This window comes from Adiantum capillus-veneris, chromosome 1 (assembly GCF_014529385.1).
Source record: "Adiantum capillus-veneris isolate H3 chromosome 1, ASM1452938v2, whole genome shotgun sequence".
NCBI classification, from domain to species: Eukaryota; Viridiplantae; Streptophyta; class Polypodiopsida; order Polypodiales; family Pteridaceae; genus Adiantum; species Adiantum capillus-veneris.
Genome location: NC_140931.1, coordinates 12,630,059 through 12,654,237, shown reverse-complemented (window position 1 = coordinate 12,654,237; position 24,179 = coordinate 12,630,059). Strand labels below are relative to the sequence as shown.

Below are 24,179 nucleotides of genomic sequence, written 5' to 3'. Positions count from 1 at the left end.
CCCACTTTGTTGCATAGTCAGTAGCCACTAGCAGATATTTGCGATTACCTGGTTGAGCCGGGGGATATATTGGACCCACAAAGTCCAAGCCCCATCTCTCAAAAGGTAGCCACACCATCGAGACCTGCAGAGGACGGTTGGATTGCTTACTTGGCTTCGGCCCACAGCGCTGGCACACATTACAAACCTTAGAATATGCTATTGCATCCTTAAAAAGGTAGGGCCACCATAGACCACTCTGCAGAATCTTCTGGGCCGTGATGTGACCAGGGTAATGGCCACCAGTGGGACCATTGTGGGCATCCTCCAGAATATGCTCCACCTCATGAGGCGAGACACAACGCTTGAGAACACCATCTAGTCCCGATTTGTAGAGCTGGCCCCCAATCAAAGTGAAAGGCCTAGACTTCAACAGCAATCTCCTCTTCTGCAGTGGAGAGGCCTTCTCTGGGTACAGCCCAGTAGATAGAAATTGTAGGACCTCGCCGTACCATTCCGGTGTTGTATCGATTTTAAAAAGACTGCTATCTGGAAAGTCATCCGCAATCCCGGTAGCTTCTTCACCTGTGTGAATGCGAGAGAGGTGGTCAGCCATTACATGATGCTTACCAGGACGGAGTACCACTTCAAAATCAAACTCTTGGAATAGGAGGAGCCATCGCCATACTCGACCTGCGACCTGTGGCTTATTAAGCAGATAGCGCAAGGCATGGTGATCCGTAATAATTGTGAAGTGGACCCCTAGCAAATAGTGACGAAATTTTTGTAGAGCATACACTATAGCCAAACCTTCCCTCTCTGTGGTGCTATAGTTGCGCTCTGCTTCGGTGAGCAGGCGACTTGCATAATGTACAGGGCGATCCAAGTTGAACTCTTTGCTAGGCTGAGTCAGCACAGCACCCACATCCAGCAGACTGGGCGTCTGTATGCACATGAAAAGGTAGGGCCCAATCCGGGGCAACTAGAATAGGCGCTTAAGTGAGGCGTTTTTTGAGGTATGCAAATGCTTCGGCCTCAGGTGTTGACCACTGAAAGGGAACAGCAGCACTGGTGAGCCGGGTCAACGGTTGAGCCACCTATGCATACATAAGTATAAACCTGCGATGATAGCCGGTGTGGCCCACAAAGCTCTGAACACCTTTGGGATTTATGGGAGGAGGTAACTTCAAGATAGCCACTATCTTCTCTGGGTCAGGTGCTAAACCTTGAGCAGAGACCACATGGCCCAACAGTGTGCCCTCTATGACCAAAAAATGACACTTGTTCGGATTGAGCTTCAACCGTGCCTCTCTGCACCTGAGGAAGACTGCAGAGAGCTGAGCAAGATGCTCCTTTAGATTTTCTACTGGGGTCGAACAGTGAGCACCCGAGAAGGTGGAAAAGTCGTCCATGAATATGCGAAGGTGATCAGTAAGCAGAGGACAAAAGATGAGATATACTATGCGATTGAAAGAAGGTGGTGCATTTTTAAGCCCAAAAGACATTCTAGTGTAGATGAAAATACCCCAGGGAGTCACAAAAGCTGTTTTGATTTGGTCGTCAGGATGTATTCCTAACTGACTGTAGCCGCTGAACCCGTCCATAAAACTATACAATACATGGCCAGCGACATCTTCGAGAACTCTCTCAGTGAAAGGTGTCGAAAATCCATCAGGTATTGTAACCTTATTCAGAGCCCGGTAGTCGACACAAACTCGAATTTTGTTGGACTGCTTCTTTGGGGCAATAACCATAGGGGACAACCATTCTGAGTGCTCTACTGGTACAATAATACCTGCTTCTTGCATTTTTTCCAACTCGATTTTGACTGCTTCTGCATACTTGGAATTCAGTTTGTAAGCCCGTCCTCTGACCGGCTAAGCCCCCTCAACCAGAGGAATTGTGTGGACTCCTAGCTCTGCTGGGATTCCTTCCAAATCATGGTAAGACCAGGCAAACACATCCTTGAAAGAGCGCACGAAAGAGATTACCAGGTCGAGTAGAGCGGGGTGATCCCATAACCAAGTGGCCAACAAGATGGGCTGATGGTTGTCAGGGCCGCCTAGGTTGACCTCTCTGACTGGGTAAGGCCGTGCAATAGGCGAGGCTGCGTTAGGGAGAGAAGACCTTGCCGCCTCTGTTAGCTTCTGGACATTATGAGCTGGCGTCTGATCAATGTTGAAATCAGCATACTCTTCCTGCAACCATCCTGATGGAAGCTCTGCAAATGGTAAATCCTCAGATACTTCAAAGTGCTCCGGCATGGGTGGAGAGTCACATGGGGTAGAGGCTAAGGAAGCAGCTGGGGTGTTGGCCAACTCTTGCAAGGGAGACTTTTTCCCCCTTCTATGGTGGATTATAGGCTCACCCAGACCGATGGTTTCCATTAAGGGACCCTCTGAAGGATGGGCACCAGAGACCGGTCCAGTTGGTTCTAGCTCACTTGGCTGACTGAGATTACTCGCTTCAGGTATAGGATCAGGGGGAGAGGGTGAATCTGTGGGCAAAGGTTGAAGAGAGACTACATAGCATGGCATCGAAGAGGTAGCTTCTAACCATTGCAGTAAGTCTTCATCGGACCCATCAGGAGGGACCGACTGCTCCAAGTCAGGGTTGGACTCTACTGACAAAGAGCTATGCTGAACGACCGGATCCATACCTCCTTCGAGACGAATTTGTTGCATTGGCGAGCCAGGAGTATGTATCCACATGGCGTCGGTTCCCCAGTCGTGAAGTGCTTTCGTATGTCGCAACCATGGCCTACCAATCAGCAAGGGATAACCTCCCTCTACCTGGGGAAGATTAACTACCACCGTGATCGCCAAAATGAGAGCACCTGTAGCGCGGATAATGTGTCGTGCTCTCTACAGTGTGGGTGCCCCTCAGTGCAATGTGAGTGACAATCTCACTCAAACAAATGGAAAATCTCTCAAACAGAATGAAACACAGAAACAATGGATAACAACAGAGACACAACAGTGGACCAGAACATGTGGACTCGACTAACTCAAAGAACCATGTACAGACTCTGGCGTGGCAGCACACTCAGCTCCAGCCCAGGACTCACAAGTACAAATGGGGTGTCGAGGCTCAGATGTGCCGGGATGGTGAAGCAGTGCTCTGTGTAAGACTCCCACGAGACGACTACGTACCAGATAATATAAGATAATGATAATGACCCAACGGCTACTACTCATAGATACAATCATAAAGAGCCACCAACGGCCCATAAATGTCAGCCAGCTAAGTGTGACCTGGCCACATGTCCACTAGGCCACCATCCGTATCCCTGCCACATGTCACTGCCTAGAGTGTCCGTCCAGTGTGAACAGACCAGACCAACTGTACTAACTGTAACTGTGTCCTGTGAAAGTGACACTGTAGCCTGCTACAATATTGCAGGACCCTAAACTAAGCAGTACAATGTGAAGATAATATGGGAGGGGAGTAGAGATCCATCTTCATCTGCACTCTGGACGACGAAAGAGTATGGCTTGAATCCTTTGTTGTAGCCTCCTTCGAAACTGTGTAGCTCCTCTTCTCCATGGGGGTCGTCTAGATCTCCCTAGCTCCAATGCTCGGTCTATGAGAATGCCAGTAGTGCGGGTAGACCTCTCCACCATTAGCTGCTCCTCTGTCTGTTCTTCTGGATGTACAATATCTAATGTAAAGAAATCTGTGATCTGTCTCTAGGGATGTCTCTCTTCAGCTCTCCTAAGTAAAGTTTCTCTATGCCTGTGTAACTCAAGTAGATATAGCCCAAGACATCTTTGATCCTCATAACTCATGACCCTAGATAAAAACCCAAAACCTTCTCTGAATAGACAATGAAAACGGCCTCGTATCTCATAGTACACTGTGCAATGACATATGTAATGTACTTCTGTCTCTGGTTCTAGATGGCATAAGCGGCATATCCTGCTATCTATTGGTGTCCCTCTGAATCTGTCAGTCTCAATCTCGAGCTGATGTGAGGACGTGCGTATCTGGCCAATGGCACAACGCAAACCATGCGAAAGATGCGTGTCCATATAGCTAGGTCGAATCACAAACCCATCCCCCGTGAGGTGGAGAAGCTGCTATCTATAGAAAGCCATCTTCGTGCCCAACTCCTGTAATGGCTCTATCCATGTCCTCCTCATGTCCAGCTGGATTAGATCCTGACGAATGAGTCTATTAATCTCTACCCGTGTCAGAGACCTCAAGGGTTCCTATAGAGAGTATTGAAAAGGAGGCAACATGTCCATGGTGAAACCATGTGTCTGAAACCATGATGCCATCTGTGCATACCAGCATGATGTATCCCCATTAAGAGCTAATTGTCTGGAGGACTCTAGAGCCACCCTGGCATATCTGTATCTGGTAGTATCCCACAAACTCTGTACAAAGGAGACTGATCTGGTAAGCGCCTCAATCTCCATAGGGGGGGCAGCTAATTCCACTCGAATGATATCATGCGGTACGGAAACCTTGGCTCTAATCAGCCAAGAGATCATAGATACCAGGGGCTTCTCCATACGTCTCCAACCATCCTGGCCTATAGAAGGTCCCCAAACCTGCACCCCATATAACAAAGTAGAGGCAACCAAAGTATCAAAGAGCCAGAACTTTGTCCTAGGTTCCTGGAACTGAACCTGAGAGAGAGAGAGAGAGAGAGAGAGAGAGAGAGAGAGAGAGAGAAAGAAAGAAAGAAAGATTTTCAACGTCTATGTCAGGCCGAAATCAGCCTATGAGACAAATCAAATGTACATGGTGTGTATGTCATCCGTCTATCGGAAAGACAAATGAAACAAAACTGATACAAAACTGAACTGAATGTAGGTAGTGGAGTATCTGAGGAGGGATGGAGAGAGAGAGAGAGAGAGAAATGAAATGAAATGAAATGTTATATTAACGTCTTCAAAAGGGATGGAGAGAGAGAGAGAGAGAGAGAGAGAGAGAGAGAGAGAGAGAGAGAGAAAGAAAGAAAGAAAGAAAGAAAGATTTTTAACGTCTATGTCAGGCCGAAATCGGCCTATGAGACAAATCAAATGTACATGGTGTGTATGTCATCCGTCTATCGGAAAGACAAATGAAACAAAACTCATACAAAACTGAACTGAATGTAGGTAGTGGAGTATTTGAGGAGGGATGGAGCTCTATCTCTAGGGGTATATGCATGTCTATATGCTCAAGGTAGTACAATCATGAGAATGCGTCAAGCTATCTAGCTCCATCCTGTACTAATGGGGGGATGTAAGATGTGGTACATGGGCGGGTCTGGTGCCAAGGCTACCCGGATGAAAGCTGTCGGGTCGGCCCTCATCTGAGCCACTCGCTCCTCAGTGGCACGGCGCTCCCGGGCTCGGATCTCCTCGATCTGTCGGTGGTGGGAGCTCGCGCCCCTGTAGCCTGTGACTCGTGGTCGTCGTCTAGCTCGGCTCACCTCCGCCTGTGGGAGTGTCACTCCCCTCTGAGTGTCTGGTGAGGGAGGGGCGGCAATCCTCTGAAAGAAGCCTGTGAGCTGCGACTGTCTCCCCTCTGTCTGTGTAGCTGTGTGTGGCTGTAGTAGTGTGTCCCGATGGCTCTGTATCTCTAGTAAGAAACGTCCGAGCTGTCTCTGATCTCGAGAGTCCATGATCTCTCGGAGAGAGAGAGAGAGAGAGAGAGAGAGAGAGAGAGAGAGAGAGAGAGAGAGAGAGAGAATGAAATGAATGAAATGAAATGTTATATTAACGTCTTCAAAAGGCCAAAGTGACCTATGAGACCAGAAAGTTACAATGGGGTGGATCTGATACAAAGTCAGTCAGAGTGAGCAAAACAAGAAATGACGACCTCTTGGGTGGATATAATTACAAAAACCAAAAAAAAAAGCAGATAGGGCCGAGAAATGGATTGAGGTACCAACAAAAGCAAAGGCAATGAGTCAACCCCCAAACTCACCACCATTAACTTGACACTAGCAGAGGAGCAAAGGAGGCGTATAAGTGCCTTATATGTGAGGATTTATGGGCTCAAAGAACAAGATAACATTGGCGAAGAGATCAAAGAACTCATGTTTATGATGGGGGTTACCGAGCCGATGCATACAAGGGCTTGGAGAGTGGGTAACAAGAAAAGTGAAAGCAAGGGGGAAACTTCAAAGGAAAGAGCGCTTATCCTCCACTTCCCCTCCATGGAAGCGAAGGACTTTTTGAAGAAACGACCCACCCTTGAGAAGACATGTAATTTTCTTGGAGACGACCTCACACTCTTGCAGATTGCTAACACGAAGGAGGTAATGCCGAAGATTAGAGCGGCAAGGGAAAAAAGAAAGATTGATTTTACAGAGATGGGAGGGTGATGATAATGGAGCGACGCTCCGCATGACGGTGCGAGACCTATCGGACCACATTAAAGATAGCAACCTGGAATTGTAATGGGTCACTTCACCTTGATGTAGACACCTTTGAGGACAGCTTTACTGGGAGAGACGTTGTCTTCTACCCAAAGACACATCACGCACCGGGACAGCTTTTGCCACATGTGACTGGTTACAAATGGGAGACTACATGCTGAACAGCAACTAGATCTCAGCACAGAGGTCGAGGGTCACCGGGGGGGGGGGGGGGGGGGGTTGTGTAGGAGTTTTTTTCAGGGAGGAGCTACAGCCACTCTTACACATCTTTCGAAGGGAGGAGGAAGCTAGATACATTTGGGTGAGATTAAGTGCACAGACTGGAAAATACCTATATTGCTATATGCTATTTTGCTCTAGTACTTTAGTTTATGCGACGTTTAGAGGACAATCCTCTTTTTCGGTTTTGGATAATGACACAGGGAATTTTCCAAGGAAGGAGATGCAACGGGCCTCGAAGAGATGAAGAAGCTAGATACATATGGGTGAGACTGAGTGCAAAGACTAGCAAATACCTCTATATTGCTATATGCTATTTTTCTCCCAGTACTTCACTCTATGTGACATCTAGAGGACAGTCCCCATTCTCGGGTTTGGATAATGACCTGTGGGAATTTTCCAAGAAAAGAGATATTATCCTTCTGGGGGACTTCAATGCCAAGACGGCAGGCCTCTCCCAGACAACATTCTATGACACTGCAAACAAAATGTTGAGAGAGCTAGATGTCGGTGACATAGGACTGGCTATATGTTCCCAAGATGAGGAACACACAAAGCATGGGAGATATTTGACAAATATGGGCACTGCACATGGGTTGACTATACTGAATGTCCTATAGATCTAGATTCCCAGTAGCAGATAGTTTTACTTGTTATTCGCATAGACATGGGGCCAGGACAGTTGAGTATGTCATGACTCAGCCCAGCTTTATATCTTCTATTCAGGACTTTATAGTCGGCCCTAAGCCTGTTGGTATAGCAGGCGACCATGTGCTCCTCACACTGACCATCTCTTTTCAATTTGTGTGGCACGAGTATCTGCACCGACTCACTACACCTTCACTCTGGAGACTGACGGTGTGCACATGGGCTTTACAGACGATTGTGCACAGAGGAGCCAGGACAGCCAGTAGAGGAGCTCACCCACATATTGACATAGGCGTACTCACACTCAGCCAGAGCATAGACGACGGTCTGGGAGCATGCCCCAAAACAGTTGGTATGATGAGGAGTGTAGAGAGACGAGAGTGGGACTTAGAGGGAGGTACTATTGGGGGTCACCACTTACACAGTCACGCACTACCTTCCGACGCTTACTGCGACGGAGGAAGAGGGCCTCCTTGCTCAGCTAGAGCGGGACTTGTACCACCTATTTTTGAGTCAGGACTCACGTGAGGCATGGAGAATTTTTCATAAGCACTTCCCACCCCCAGCCATCACCTCCACTGAGACTTGGGGTAAGCATCCAGCATAGTCCCGGGACAGCCACCTTTACCAAATCCTCCAAAGCCATGCCCTCAAACATGCACTTTCTTTACTGCCACGATGGTAAGAAAAGTTATTGACAAAATGAGGACTGGGAGGGCATATGACTATGATGGCCTGGTGACAGAGCACTTTATACATGCCAGAGATATGCTTGCAAATCTTTTAGCAGTGATGTTCAACCGCACTATGTGTGAGGTTCTCCCGAACACTTGGAATATTGCCACTATTGTGCCTATCTTCAAGGCAAGAGATCCTATGGAGCCTGGGAACTAACGCACTATCATGATTGGACACGCATTGGCTGGGCTATGCAAGAGGGTTCCAAATCTGGAAACAAAATCTAATGGACTTGACCGGCCTTGCAAATCCTACGAACTGGCACACAAAATTGCCGGCACATACCCCTAAGCTCTACGACACTGCTAGTTGACTCTCGACATGGATGTAGCATGTCCACATGGCACACAAAGCCAGTGTGCATGTGGAATTTTAAAGGTCAAGGAACTTTCCCTACACAAAGAACCAAAGGACTAAGTAGTTGCACAACCGGGAAAGGAAGGGATGGTTGGATTAGTGTGTTCTGTGTCATGTTTATATCATCCGGCATCTGAAAATGGTATCAAAGCTTTTGTTTTTTGAGAGTTTCTTTGTTGATACTATACTAACCATAACCCCAAAAAAAATATTAAAAAAATTGTTGGTTTTTAGTGGATCCCCAAGGAAGACTCCTCCCACCCTTGGAATTACAGGACCTGCCATTGTGCAGAGGACTGTGCAAAACACAAACATTGTTTACCGGGGAAGCTGTCTAGAGATATTAGCTAAGGAGCCTGGTAAACAACTATGTTTGGGCTGGTTCTGATGGCACAAGACATGCTGGAGTTTTGATAGTAGTTTGGTGCTCTATGCCTCCTCATTCAACTGCCTCATCGAGGACTTATATGATTGCACAAAATTGATCCAGAAATTCAAAATTGAGCTCTCTTTAATGAAAATTTGCATTTGGGAACAATTTTAGACAATACCACCTTCAAGAACAGCATGAAGATTCTTCCTTAAGTTCATAGGGTCGGTTAGCAGATTCACTTATTCTTTAATGTGGCTCAGACACTCTAACTTGGAAACTCCTTCTGTCGCCCAAATGAGTATGTTTTCAGAAAATCAACAGAAACAATTGCCTCAACAAAATTCACTGTCTGTGTTGGACCTTTGACTGAGGGACAATTTATGCGCAGCAACCCAAGGAGACAAAATATATATTGCTGAGAATGTAGGATTACTGTCCATGTAGAATTACACCCTTTCTGCAGGCAAAAGACTATAAATTATGGGGCCAATGCTGAGAATTAAAAAGCGAACCTACAGTGTGAATTTTTCATACAGAAACAGAGTAGATCAGGGGATTTTTTGGCTTTGTGTGAGACTACAACAGTTCTAGGATCAGATTCATTTGCTATCTGGATCGACAGAATCATTTTGGGCGACTGCAGCACCTTAGGTGCATATTAAATCCGGTAACATAAGCTCTTTCCCTAAGGTTGGGCTGTTCGTTGATGTGATAAAAGAGAGACAGAGTAGAGCTGGAATATTCAAAATAGGCATTACCACTATCAAGTTAAGAGTCTCCTGCATGAATAGGGTGTGCACCTTTCATTGCTACAGGTGCTTAAAGAAAAGAAAGAAAATACCAACCTTAGAGTCCCAAAACCAACACCTATAAGCCCTGACAGCAAGGTGCATGGAGCCATAATTTTCAGCTGGTTGAAGAGTACCAGAAAAAGTGAGCAACGATCATGCATATTAAATAAGCGTTAATGAACGTTTCAAGTTTAGGACTTTACAAACATCATCATCACCTGTAAAATTGCCAAATTTCTGGTAACAGAACCATTGGGCAAGGTCAACAGGCTGCATTCAAATACACTTCTTCAAGTGATAAAAAGGGCGATCTAAATGGGAAACCGTAAGGCAGCTAGAGTAGACAACACATACTTGAAATGAAGCAGACACCCTAACAATAATACTCAAGGCAAGGAAGTACCCAGGGGCTGTTGTATCAATAATGGCACCTGAGAAGAGAAAAATTGCCAAAGAAAGCCCACCACAAATCTGCAATAAACTCATCATCAGGCCATGCCTCGCCTGCAACAATCTAGAATACCAAGCAGGTGCAATTTTTCCAGCCACAAGAGAGATATGTTTACCAAACATATAGCTGTTGAAAGTTTCCCTGCTAATAGTCGCCCTTCTGTTTCTTCATGCTTACTGAAAAAGAACCACCACTAACCGAATAAACAGTCAGTTTCAATTAAACATGAAGGCTAAAGTAGAATTAGGAGAATAGAGTCTGTCGAGCATTTTGAACAGGTTTGTATCATTCAGTGTGAAATGTGTCAAACTCTTCTACTACATTCAGAATGATAGAGATGTATTGCTCGATGATGCATATGGAAGATGAACTTGCAGCATACTTGGACATGTCAAAGACAAGGCCTCACAATGTCAAAGGAGAGTAAATTAAGTAGAATGGATGCCACTTCATTTCAAGAAGACTGTTTACAAGCGTCTGACAGGTTGTTTACAGAAGACTGTCAATAGAATGAACCCCTATCAGCTGTCGCATAGCTGGAGTTTGATCAGGTGGGTTTGTAAAATTAACTTCTGGGTAAAAATAAATTCAGCTTTCAATTTACTTCATTCTGTTAGAAATTGGATGTTGGCAGGCAGTAGAAAATTAGTCCAATTAACTTTGCGAAAGTACAAGCAGAAAACCGGCCTGCAACACGGTCGCTCCCTGCTGCCTGCGCTATCCCCTGCCATCGCTATCCTTCCCCATCCTTTCAGCCTGCGTTGCCCCTGCCCTCTTACCCGTGCTGCCCCAGCTCTCCCGCAATGCCCCCTGCCTTCACGCCCTTGCTGCCCCAGCCCGCCAAGGACCTCCTCTCCCCCCCCACGCAGCCCCCAGCCCGCCTCCTCATTCCCCGGCTCCTGCTCTCTATGGGCAGGGTCTTCGTTTTCCAACTTCGCCTTCGCCCCATATTCGTTCGTCGTCCTAGACTCCTAGCAGCAGACACAAATGGAGGATTCTCCTCTACCATAGAGGGACTCCACTGAAGCCCCCTCGCCCGACCCCGCGGAACCCACCATCCGACTTGCTCTTTCGCCGACAGAGCAAGTGAGCTTAGAGGCAGAGGCGACGCGCCTTCAAGCCACCTCTGTTATGTGCAAGATCATCGGCACCCGACCTAGCAGAGGGGGCTATTATCACATTTGACTTTGAGACTTCCGAGATGGCATCCAAGGTCTTTGCGATGAGCCCCTTGGCCATCTGTTCAACCAGAGCTCATTTTCGACAGTAGCGCCATGGCTTCAATCCGGCTAACGATGCTCTTGTCGAGGAGGGAGACCTACCCATCTCACTCTGCTTCCTTGGCCTGACAATAGGCTCCGAGATTGATTGGACCTGTCTTGGAGACACCACACACCGCAGCGTCTGTCACTACCAAGGCGGCAGGCATACCTACACTACGCGTTCTAGTTCAAGACACCCACACCCTCCTGAAGGTCGTTTTACTACCTCAGGTGAGTGGTGGTTGGCTCCTTCAGAATGTGGAGTATTCGGGCCTCCCGAATCAGTGCTTCATTGGCTATCTTGTGAAGGCATGTCCATGGAGGAGGCCCGATCCATGACACAAACCCTGCCTCCTAAGGCTAGTAGGCAGAGACACAAGGAGCTTAGGCAGGTTCTTCCTCCGAGACTCGTGCCCAAGCGGAGGAGGGGTGGCAGTAGGTTTGTGGTCGACGTCCCCAGAGACCGCCACGCCAGTTCGGCGCCCCTGGTAGTCGACCTGCACCAGGCCAGCAACATTCCCACAAGGAACCGTTTCGACCCTACAACAGGAGGAGCCCATGGATACCCCTTTCACCTCAGCTTCACCACGGACAGCCCCTCCTCCCGCTCCGCCTATCGCCCCTACCCCCCGCCTCTATCACCACCGCCTCCCCCCCGCTGCCGCCCCTCCCATCCCACCCACTAGCCTCCTTGCTCCGTCATCTTCTCCCTCTCCTATCTCACAGCCAGCCTAGAGGACAGGACCTTCATCGACAGCTAGGAGGTCTCTTGGCAGTGCTTTTGCCGCGATCCGCGTGGCGCAAAAGGAGCGGCCATTTCTGCAGACGTCACCTTTTACAGAGGACTGACTAGTTTTGACATCCGTCACCGGTGGGACTTCTTTGCTTACAATTCCTCGATGATTCTTCTCCCGAGGCATCTTGCTTCAGACTCCAGAGTCCACGTACCGTTTATAGCAGCTAGAGGGATAGAAGCCCTGGACACGGCAATTGGTTTCTTCTTCCCACTGTGTGGCGGGGATCAGACTAAGTAGATTTTGGATTCATTGATGGATTGGCTTCAGGTTCAAGCTCTCGAGTTCCCTCATCACACGGGAGACTTGGGGGTGACAGATTTGATACAGACTCTCTGGCCATTGGCCAAGTTTTCTATGACACATCCGGATACAGCAGGATGTAGGGACATTGTGGTACACATTTTTGCTGACACGCAGAGTACACCCTGCTATGTATATGTACATGAGGAATTAAGGACAAAAGTTGTAGTCTGACGGACTACACACTCTTCCTGGGCTGGGGTTGGACAATCTCTACAATCACGAATATCTCGGGGTCACTCGGATGCGGATTACTCCCCATCCAAGCCGTCTCGAAGATAGCGAGGTTGGCTGTTGTTGCAGCATCGGTTTTTTCTCACTGATCCCATGAGGATTGTCTCATGGACTGTGTAGGGATTAGGTGGACCCCAATTTCAGCATCAAAGGGGTCGCTTGCGTCAGGTGCCTTGTGGGTGGTATGATTGATATTCTTATGCTTCAAGAGCACCATCTTTGTGAGAGCCACATTCGGCAATGTCAGATTCTACGAGGCCGCTATGAGACATTTTGGTCAGCTGCTTTTGGGCTTGGAGGCATTCACGGAAGAGTATGTATGACTATTGTGGACTCATGGCAGCAGGCCATTGTAGGTAGAGGTATTATTGTGCTAGGCTGGGCCCAATGGATTATTATGCACGTAAGCAAACCAGTGCACAAGCACAGAGAGCTGAGAGACCTTACCTCAGCTGGCAAGAAGGAACACCAGCTGAGTCTCTGATCCATTGCAGAGGAGAGAGCTCAAAGAAAATTGGGTGGATTTAGGTCCATTCCATGAGATATCATTCATTTTTAGTATCACAACTAGAATTTTGGAAATATTCCAAAATTCAAAGAAAGAGGGGAAGGAAATGTAGATAGTGGGATCAACCCCCAATCAAGAAGTCAGACTAGCAATGGAAGTGGTAAATACCGGGCTCAGTCTTACTGTGATAATTGCATAGTTGATAGTCAATCAGAGGCCCAGTCTGACAGCTATAAATAGGGCCCATTAATCATTTGACATATTATTGTCTAGGGTGATCAACGTGGCAAGTGCACGAGCTAAGTTTTGGACACATATTGTAGAGTCTTTGCCGCATGCAGAGTAGTGGTGTGTCGGGGGAGACTTCAACATGTTGAGGACCCCTCAAATAGAATTGAGAGTAGCCATGCTACTGTGCATGGGGCTGAGTTGGCAGCTTGCGAGCGTTTATTTATGACCTTGAGGATTTAAATGTTTGGCAGCATGCAGGGTTTGAACGCTGTGCGGCCCATCGACAACTTAATTTTCTCTCGCTCTGACCGCGTGGTAGGAGGAGAGAATCTATCTCGAACAATTCGCTTCTACACGAGTGGCCCCATTGGTGACATGGGAGGATCTGTTTGCATTCTAGCAGGGAATTCTTTCTCAGATCATGCGCCAGTGATTCTTACTGTGACAAACGGACAGAGTGGGAGGGCGATGTAGCGCATCCTCGAGAGGATTTTGCTAGATACAGAGCTCAGAAAGCGGGTGGGTGGCACTTTGGACAGAGAGTTGGGGCACTCAAGGTACCCTTGCTAGCAGAGTGGCCACTGGACTTGCTGAGCTTAGTCGCTTCTTCCTTCAGGGATTTGCAGCTCACTGGGCTGCGGCCAACAAGCAGGAGAAGAAGCGGCTCAGACGAGGCATTGCTTCCTTACAGCGCATGCAGGAGCACCATCCAGACAGTCCTTGGTTAGAGGAGTAGCTGCAGCAAGCTCCACAGGAGCTGACCACCATTGAGGAGCGGCGTCACGAGTTTGCCTTTCATCGACTAGCATCTCAGTGGACCCAGGTAGGCGACAAAAGTTATTGGTGAGTTCTTTGAGACTGCGGGGCCTCGCTATGCGCACACCAGTGTTTGCCAGTTGAGGAGACCTCAAGGTAAATTGCTTCAGAGCCTAAGGATGTGTGCAGTTGTTACTAACTTTTACCATGGGTTGCTTTCAGGTGAGCCACAAACAAAGCGCTAGGGTGCATGCAGAGAGCACGTTTGGGCACAAAGCCTTGCCTAGTTACTGAGAAGACGCGTCAGACTAGAGATGCCTCTCCAACTAGAGGAGCTCCATGAGGCCCTCAGGGCACTTGAAACGGGCCCGTAGGGCGGTAGACTTTAGCTTTCACCCGATTCTTTACTTGAAGAACTTTACTTCAACTTTACGACACAAAGGAACTTCATGAATAGACGTGTGATTGGAATTAACACTTCAAACAAACCACGGCTTGGTAGCTACAGTGCTTCCAAGCAGACAGTGACACCGTGTTGGCCCCAAAGGTTGGGGCCGCTTTCGGTATTTCTTTATTCTTATTACACTTGAAAAAAATCTCTAAACTTCTACAAGCTATCCCACTTTTATCGGTATGAAATTCTCCTACTCTAACCCGATTTCAGCAACATAACCACAATAGAAGTCTCCACGGACAAAATCCCAAGTAAACAGTGACTTTCCACGCACTTTAGAGCACTCCCCCGATGTAGCTGCCCAAGGGAGGATGGTTCGACTCCCAGATTTTTCTTTGAGTACTTGGAGTTGCTTCGTTCGGATCTATGTAGCACCTACCAGCACATCTTGCACACTCGTGAGATGCCTGACAACATGAGTGAGGGTCTGATTTACCTTATTCCCAAGGAGAGAGGCTCCTTGGATAAGATTCGGCAGTGGCTGCCCATCACTATTCTCAACTCAGCCTAGAAAATCTTAGCAAATGCTTTGAGTTTGAGGATTCAATTGCTACTTGAGAGCATTATACATGAGACTCAGACAGGTTTTGTCAAGGAGCGCAATATCCTTCACAACATCTTTACCTTTTGGGAGGCGTTTGCCCTGGCACGTCTTCGAGGAGAGGATCTTGTGATACTCCTCGACTTTGAGAAGGCTTACGACAGAGTTGACTTGGATTTCCTCGAGGACACTCTGCGCAAGATGGGCTTTTCAGACGCTTGGATCAGAGGAGTTTCATCTCTCTACAGATGTGCGCACAGTCAGGTGCTCTTGGTAGGGGGAAGAGGGGAACGCTTCATGCTCACGTGTTCGGTTAGACAGGGTTGCCCTCTTGCCCCCTTCCTTTCTCTCTTCTATGTTGAGGTGATGAGAAGATTTTTGACTTTACAGGAGGTTGGTTTGCATGGTTTAGAGCTCCCTATTAGGGGAGACGAGTTGCTTGACGCTGAGTTTACTGACGACTCAGGCATGTACTTGGAGGACCATGAGGCCAATCTGCACATGTGTGAACAGGCTCTCAAGGTGTTTTGTTGTGCATTCAGTGCACCGATCAGTTGGAGGAAGAGTGTGGATTTCTGGGTTGGCAATGCTCCTACGCCTGACTGGTCGTCGGGAGAGGGCTTCAAGTGGATCTCCCCAGGGACTTCTGTACGTTATCTGGGCTGTCAGGTTGGCCTCAATCTGTCTCCAGAGCAACAGATTGCTCCCCTCCTCTCTATTAGGAGGAAGCTGCTTCATTGGAGTTTTGCACGGCTCTCTTTGGCTAGTAGAGTCATAGTGGGCAACCAGGTGCTTTTGGCTACTATGTGTACATCATCTCTTGCTGGAGCTCCTATATCAGCCAGCTGGAGAGGCTGATCAAGAATTTTCTGTGGTCAGGGCGCGACACCCAGTCAGCTAGGGCTAGGGAACATCGACCCAGTATTGCAGAGGAAAGCCCTCCTTGGGAAGCTTGTGGTCAGAGGACTTCTTCTAGGGAAGGAGCCTTGGAAGGAATTTTTGCTACACCGGATCGTGCTCGAGTCACTCATATGGGCGGCCCTTGGAGCCCGTCCATCAGGTGGACTTTTACAAAGATGCACCGAGTTGGCGTGAGCAAGAGCTAGGAGGACAGCTTTGCTACGAGCCTGCTAGAGCCTGCTTAAGTCCTAGGAGCAACTGCAGAGTGTCCTCGAGCAACACCAGCCCACTTGCATGGAGCGCTTCAGGCAGCCTCTTGTTTGGAACCCCATGGTTAGCACACAGAGGCCATTTGGTTGGCAGCAGGCCTTATGTTTCTTGGGGTCCCATGGCCGAGGGTCTAGCCCGCACTCTCGGTGACCAGCTATAGTTTTCAAACCTTCCCGAGGAGGTTCAGAGCATCCAGCTACGAGGCATGAGGGGGGTGCAGAGTATGTGTCAGGATATTACAGAGGCTATACCAGTTGAGTGGCATACCCCTCTTGAGGCAGCAGTTTCCAGATTGATGGGGTCCTTCACGCGCCTGGAGGTCCTCATTGCAATTAGGGCTTGCTCGGAGACAATGCCCCATATGTTTTTCGAGAGCCAAGGAGAGGGTTGGCTTCACGGAATCTCAGTAGAGGCACCACAGGTGGCAGACTGCTGTTTTCAAAGGATTTGAGTAGTGGGCATCTGCGGGAGGACTTGTGTCATCGTTCCTGACCGAGCAGATCTTGAGTCGGGACACTGGCAGCTTGAGCTTTGGAGAGCCGCCCTTTGGCATGAGTGCACTGGGACCCGGAAGAGTGGTTCTGGCGGGATCCTTTCTCTTCAATCGATCACCTATGGACTCCTTTTTTCCAGTACACAGCTCGCTTGGGACGACACATACTGACACCACACAGAGAGGCTCGTCCAGCTGCAACACTTCACTGGTAGGAGGAGAGTCTCAAAGCCGAGTTCTTGTCAGGTTTTGGGGAGCGATTGTGGGACACACACACACACACACACACACACACACACACACACAGAGAGAGAGAGAGAGAGAGAGAGAGAGAGAGAGAAATGAAATGAAATGAAATGTTATATTAACGTCTTCAAAAGGCCAAAATGACCTATGAGACCAAAGCGTTACAATGTGGTGAATCTGATACAAAGTCAGAGTAACAAAATGAAATGACAAAATGATAAAATAAAAGTACTATGGGATCCTAAACTGGTAGGTGTGAACTAAGCAGCTAGCTGGGATAGCTAAATCACAAGTCACAAGAAATCCAACATCGGTCGCTGGCGGATCTCATCAATCTCCTCCATGGACAGTAGTCTGACCGGGCGTCGTGCATGTCGGGCCAAAGTGATCCGAATCCTCTGATGTAGCCTCCGTCTATGCTGTGTAGTCTTCGGCAGTCGCGGGTGTTTGGATCTTCCCAGCTCAGTCGCTCGATCGATCAATGTGCCTCTGGTGTGAGGCGACAAGATCTGCTGTGGTAGTAGCTCCTCTAGGTGTCCAGTGTCTGCTCTAAAGAAGTCTATGATGTGTCTCTGAGACTGGCTAGCCTCTCCTCTCATCAGGCTCTCTCTGTGTCTACACAACTCGAGCAGGAACAAACCCAGGCATTTCTGATCCTCGTACCTCATGACTCTGGAGAGTGGTCCAAAGTCCTCTTTGAACAAGCAGTGGAAGCGGCCTCGTATCTCGTAGTAGACGAGGCAGTGGCATGTGTAGTGTAACTCTGCCTCAGGCTCCATGTCACACAAGGTGCATGTCCTATCCTCTGTTGGCACTCCGCTGTATCTCCCAGTCTCGATCCACAGCTTGTGTGAGGATGTGCGTAACTGGCCAATGGCACACCGTATCCCATGAGACAGGTGGGTGTCCATGTATCTGGGCCTCGTCACAAAACCGTCCGCCGTAAGCTGGAGAAGATGCTCTCTGTAGAAAGCCATCTTCGTGCCCAGCTCATGTGCCTGGCTGTATCCATGTCCTCCTGGTGTCTAGCTGAATCAGGTCCTGGCGGATGAGCCTGGTGGTCTCGGACTGTGTAAGAGTCAGAGAGGGTGCATCCAGTGAGTACTAGAAGGGGGGCAATCTTTCTATACTGAATCCATGTGCCTAGAACCATGACATCATCTCCCCATACCAACATGTTGTGTCTCCCTGCCTAGCTAACTGTCGAGAGGAAGTTCTCACAAGCGGTGTAGGAAGGAAACAGATCTGGTGAGCGCCTCAACTACTAGTGGGGGGGCAGCTAGCTCTACTCGGACAATGGCACGTGGTACTGAAGCCTTGGCTCTAATGAGCCGCGAGATCATAGAGACCAGAGGCTTCTCCATGTCCCCCCATCCATCTATACGACCTACTCTCCCATGATGATCCAATGAAGGCCCCCATATCTCAGCTCCATAGAGCAATACAGAAGCCACCAAAGTGTCAAAGAGCCAGAGCTTCGTCTGAGGCTCCTGAAACTGAACCTCTGAACACATCCTCTCCAATCTCCCCAATGCCGAATGGGCTTTGGTCAATCTAGTCTCTGCTGCTCTCCTCAAAGAAAATGATGGTCCACTAAAAACCACTCCAAGGTAAGTGTAAGCATCTATATATTCCACCGTCTCCTGGCCATTTGTGAATACGGGCGCCGACCCCCCCGGTCCATTGTGGGGTGGTATTAAAAACCATGACCTTCGTTTTACCAAGGTTGACAAACAAGCCACTCTCATGGGCAAACCTATGCAAAGCATCCAAGTGACGTTGCATCCCCTCCGGAGAGTCGGAGATCAACACAATATCATCAGCATATAACAATAGCGGAATCCACGTCCTGCCAGCGGTGCACCTCTATCGCCATCTCTCTCAATGTAGTCAGAAACCTCATCCACATACATACCAAATAGAGTAGGAGAGAGCGGGCATCCCTGCTTCACCCCAATAGTGGAGTGGACCAGTGTAGATAGACCCTCTGAGGTGCGTACATGCCCTACTACTGATCTGTACAGTGCCATGATCCCCCAATGAGCTCTGTGGGTACTCCCATCTCCTGTAATCTGCGCATCAATCTAGCTCTGGGCACTGTGTCAAATGCTTTGCGGAAGTCCACATAGCTGCAATAGATCTGTCTCTCACGGGATCTGCCTTCCTCGATGATGGCCCTGAGTGTCAAAATATGGTCAAGCATGGAGAAACCTCTCCTGAACCCTGCCTGCCCAACAGCACGCATTCTCTCCCTCTCTGCCCACCTACTCAGCTACTGCTCAAGAATGGATGCGTACAACCGTGCCAATGTGTGTTCAATCATGATAGTGCGGTAATTTCCAGGCTCCATAGGATCTCTTGACTTGAAGATAGGTACGATCGTAGACAGGCTCCAAGTATCAGGCAAGCCCTCACACATGGCACGGTTAAACATAACTGTTAGAAGCTCTGCTAGTAGATCTCTGGCATGCATGAAATGCTCAGCCACTAAGCCATCATGATCATATGCTCTCCCAGTCCTCATCCTGTCAATGGCCTTCTTCACCATCTCAGCCGGTGAAAAATGCACATGTGTGTGGGCATGGATCAGGGGGGTCGGGAAGGGGCTGTTGTCCGAAAACTGTGTACAAAAATGATGCGTACTGACCCCAGGTCTCTGTAGAGGTAATGGCAGAGGGGGAAGAGTGCTCGTGAAAGAGTCTCCATGCCTCACGCGAGTCCTGACTCAAGAATAGCTGGTATAAATCCTGCTCTAGTCGAGCCAAAAATGCCCTCTTCTTCCGCCGCACTAGGCGTCGAAAGTCAATCTGTGACTGTCTGTGTGTGATGTCCCCCAAAAGCACTTCCCTCTGAAGTCTAGCTCTAGTCTGACGGCATTCCTCATCGTACCAGCTGTTCTGAGGCATGCTCCCAGAACGACGTCTCTGCTCAGGCTGTGTGTGGGTATGCCTCTGCTGCTGCATCATGTAATGTATGTGTCAGTATGGTAGTAAGCTCCTCCAGAGGTCGCCCAGGCTCCTCAGTGGATAGGCGCCTGTAAATCCCGTCTATGTATACAGAGTCCGTCTCCCACATGAAGGTGTAGCGAGTAGGGGCTACTACCCGTGGAATGTGTGCTACATTGAATTGGAAAGAGATGGTCAGCGACACAATAGCATGATCCACTGCCACCCCCACGGGTCTAGGCCCAACTGTGAGATCCTATATACTAGATATGAGGCTCGGCTGTGCCATGACATAATCCACCGTGCTGGCTCCATGTCTTTGTGGAAAGCATGTGAAGCCTCCCGCATCGGGAAATCTTTGTAGGCCATTCAAGATGGTCAATCCATGTGTAGTCCCCATGTCTATCAAGTGCCGTCCATACTCAGTATGATCCCCATCCTGTGATATTCTGGATAGACCCATCTCAGCAATATCCAGCTCTCTCAGCATCTCCTCTAAAGTATCATAAAATACCGTCTGATGATGGGTAGTTCTAGCATTGAAGTCCCCTAGAATGATAATATCGCCATCTCTAGAAAATTCCCATATGTCATCATCCAAAATAGAGAAGGGGGACTGTCCTCTGGGTGGTGCATATACTGACGTACTCGGGGGAAAGTATCAAATGGCAATGTAAAGATATCTACCAGTCTCCGCTCTCAATCTCACCCACATGTACCTAGCTTGCGCATCCCTACAAGCTATATGTATCAATGGTTGCAACTCCTCCCTGAATAACACTGCCACTCCTCCTGAGCCCCGTCCTCTGTGCTCTGATCATGTCTCCTGTCTACAAACCGTCTCCCATCTGTATCCACTAATGTGAGGCATAGACTGCCCAAGGGCCTGATGTGTCTCAGAGTAGAAGATGATGTCTCTACCAGTAAAACTATCCTCAAAAGCACCCACATCAAGACGCATAGATCCATTACAATTCCAAGTAGCAACTTTGAGTGTGATCCCATAGGTCTCACAACGTCATGTGGAGCATGGCTCCAAAATCACCACTCTTCCATCTCGATAAAAAGCGATCTTACCTTTTTCTCTTGCCACTCTAATCTCTGGCATTACCTCCTGCATATGAGCGATCTGTGAGAGGGTAAGATCATCCCCGAGAAAGATGCCCGTTTTTTTAAGGGTTGATCTCTTCTTCAAAAAGTCCTTTGCTTCCATGGAGGAAAAACGAAGGATGAGTGCCCTTTCTTTCGAGGTTTCCCCCTTGCTCCCATTTTTCTTGTTGCCCACTCTCCATGCTCTTGTGTGCATCGGCTCATGAACCCCCATCAAAGCCATGAGTTCTTTTACCTCTTCGTCCACATTATCTTTGTCTTTAAGGCTGCAGATTCTCACATGTATTAAGGAGTTAGCTTCTCCTTTCTACTCTTTTGATCAAGGAGTTAGCTTCTCCTTTCGGCTGTTTTGATCAAGGAGTTAGCGTCTCCTTTCTACTCTTTTGATCAAGGAGTTAGCTTCTCCTTTCTTCCAGATTGGAACTCTTGATATTCCGGCGTAGTAAAATTAGCCATCACACCCAGACCGTACTGATCTTCCACGGGTGTCTTGATGCACTAAAATTACATATCCAGGCAATCTCATCCAATTAGAAATATTTAGTAGTTGGCACATCACAATGCAGCACAAATGCTTACATATGCATGTTACAAAACATAGAAACATAAAGCCGCCAATGAACACTCCCCACGCAAAAATAACCATCCAGGCCCAGGCCATGAGCTATTCAACAACTCCCTCATCACTCCTCCCGCATAACCTAAAAAGGTTCGGGCCGAGAGATATAGAGGACTTTTACAACCAAACGCCCGGCCCCCAGACCGCAACCTACGTCGTTTGGAGGTGCTGAGAGTAATCACTACTCAGACTTCTTAATACTCCTCCCGCATAACCATCCAAGTCTGGGCAGGGAGTCACAACAACAATACTCCCCCCATAAATAACCACAAGGGTCCGGGCCATGAGTTAAAAAAAACTGCACTTTTCAATCATTCAATACTCCCCCCACAAATAACCACAAGGGTCCGGGCCATAACTATGAACAAGCATTCTCAAACATAATTTCTCACTACTCCACCCTGGAGTAAAATCACCAATCATTGAAACCAGTATTAAAACCAGAGTCAAACAATTCAAATCGGCACCAAGACAGGTTTAAAACAGATACCATCCATTTCAAACAAATTCCAAATAGGATCACCAAACAAGTTCTCAAATAGATTCTCAGACAAAATTCAAACTTAAAAAGCAATCTCGACATTAGTTGAGCTCGAAAAGTCGACTGACTTTTCATCCTAAAACCTGCACCAAACATTAGGGTTAGATTCATTCCATAAGGTCGTAGCCGAGCATGGTCCGTCAGCTCTTGGACAGACAGTGTTCGTCTGGCGGCGATGGTAATCCCAAGACATAACTATCGCACCGAACCTCAAAGGTTATCAATTCAAGAAGAGACATCTACTGAGAGATGTCAAGAAATTTCAAGATATAATCTGCTAGGGTTTCCATGGCAAGCATTTCAGGATTCCCCACTCTGCCAGAAGTTGCACTCCGAAGAAAGATGTCGGAAACCATATGACTTCGGGCAAAAATTTTCTTGAAAGCTTGCGAAGTCCTTGGAAGTGTGCGGCTTGGTAGTTGTAGACGTCAACATCTGCATGGCACTGTCTCTGACAAAAACAGTAACTCGAAACAAATCTTGGATCCTTCTGCAAGTGATCTTAATGGCTTATGCCCTAAAAGACATGAGCGGTGAAGACGGGAGCGCGCCCGATGCACGATGAAGTAAGAGTGGGAGTGGCTAATAAGTCAGGGTTGGAGGGCAAAGATCCCTCAAATAAAATTCCGATTGCTCTGTCTACTCTTTTGTAGGACCGGTATGCTTTCAGAAACTCACACGCCTGATGCTCTGCTGCCACTGTCACAAGACGGGCACTACGTGCCAATAGAAAAAAACAGACTAAACAGACTTTGAGCACTTCAATAACAACTCAACTGGAAGAGAGAGACGACACACGACACCGAGTGGCAGAATTCCACCCCAGAGAGTATTGGCCCCAAACCCTGGCGCCCCTTTCGGTATTTCTTTAATTTTTTTCCGAGCAAAAGATCCTTCTATTAGTTAATGAAACTGCCCATAGGGCTACAACCTCCTCTACAAGAGAGGACTACAACAATCATGATGGGGAGACTCTCCCAATGAAAAAACAACATATGTACAATGAGGCTAGATCAGGGGATGGGAGGAGGGAAGAGCCACATAGGTGGACGGTAGTGCCATCTGAGCACACCCTGGCCCATGGTGAAAAATGGCCCAAGACGCCAAAGTCGAAGGAAAGCCTCTTTGCGCTCCCGCGTGCAGTCGGAACTTCCCTAGAGTCTCTCGAACTGTCCTCTGAGAGTATGAACCAGCTCAAGCCAAAGATCCCGAACAGTCTCTGTTGGTGGTACAGGCCGCGCCTCGAAGATGCGGAAGCAACGGGTCCGCCAAATGAACCAAAGTGTCAGGCCACTGATGAGCTCCCAACACACCTCTCTCTCACTGCACCACTCCTGTGGAGTAAGCTCTTTGGCAGGCTGGAGTGTAGGTCGCCCCCCCCTGCATCACTATCATCCTGCTGGTGGATGATAGCTCAAACTGAAGTGCCGGGCCCGTGAGAGTGGACCAAGCAGCTGCCCCCCAAGTGTATTGCCGAGCCGTGGAAAGAGCAGGCATCAGCCAAAGAACACGAAGCCATGCAGGGGCCACGCCTGCTGTGCCAAGGGACAGTCCCAAAGACAGTGACGCTGACTCTCCACAAGGTGGTCACAAGCTGTGCATGCGGACAAGAGGCCACTATGCACAAGCCAGCTCCCGACTGCTGTAGCTCTGTGTGCGACCAGCCACTGAAACAAAGTGACTCGCCTCGGCAGTCTGGAGTCCCACAACCTCTCCCAAAAAGCTGCCAAGAACTAAGCTGTGAGACCCTCCTCCTGCCAATGAGGTGCTACAACAGGGCGAGCCTCTCTGTATGTGACGTCCCAGTCGAACAGTGTACTGAAAGAAAGGGAAACCTGGGTGGTCTGCAGAAGAGAAGGGGTCCCTCCAGAGCCACTCTCCAGGATCCCACTGTACTCGTGCCAGTGGACAGCACTCCCAAGCCCACAGTCTCCGATGTCCAGTCGTAAGAGCAACTGGGTCAGGGTCGATGACACAAGTCCTCCCACAGATGCCCACCACTCGGATCCTCTGAAAACAGCACTCGGCCACGTGCGGGGC

General features: G+C 48.5%; 1 protein-coding gene across 5 annotated transcripts in view; it reads right to left on the bottom strand.

Annotated features, from left to right (window-relative positions):
- The window catches only part of LOC147464337 (uncharacterized), a 163,653-nt gene that overhangs the window by 80,880 nt on the left and 58,594 nt on the right, over positions 1–24,179 (bottom strand). For 2 of the 5 annotated variants that reach the window (XM_086514216.1, XM_086514203.1), the window contains 4 exons: positions 10,048–10,108; positions 9,885–9,952; positions 9,700–9,766; positions 9,536–9,600 (listed from right to left, as the gene is read on the bottom strand). In XM_086514216.1, the coding sequence (XP_086370342.1) occupies positions 9,536–9,600; positions 9,700–9,766; positions 9,885–9,952; positions 10,048–10,108 (261 nt within the window). The remainder of the gene's footprint in view (positions 1–9,535; positions 9,601–9,699; positions 9,767–9,884; positions 9,953–10,047; positions 10,109–24,179) is intronic. The other 3 variants (XM_086514226.1, XM_086514210.1, XM_086514230.1) reach the window with 2 other exon arrangements.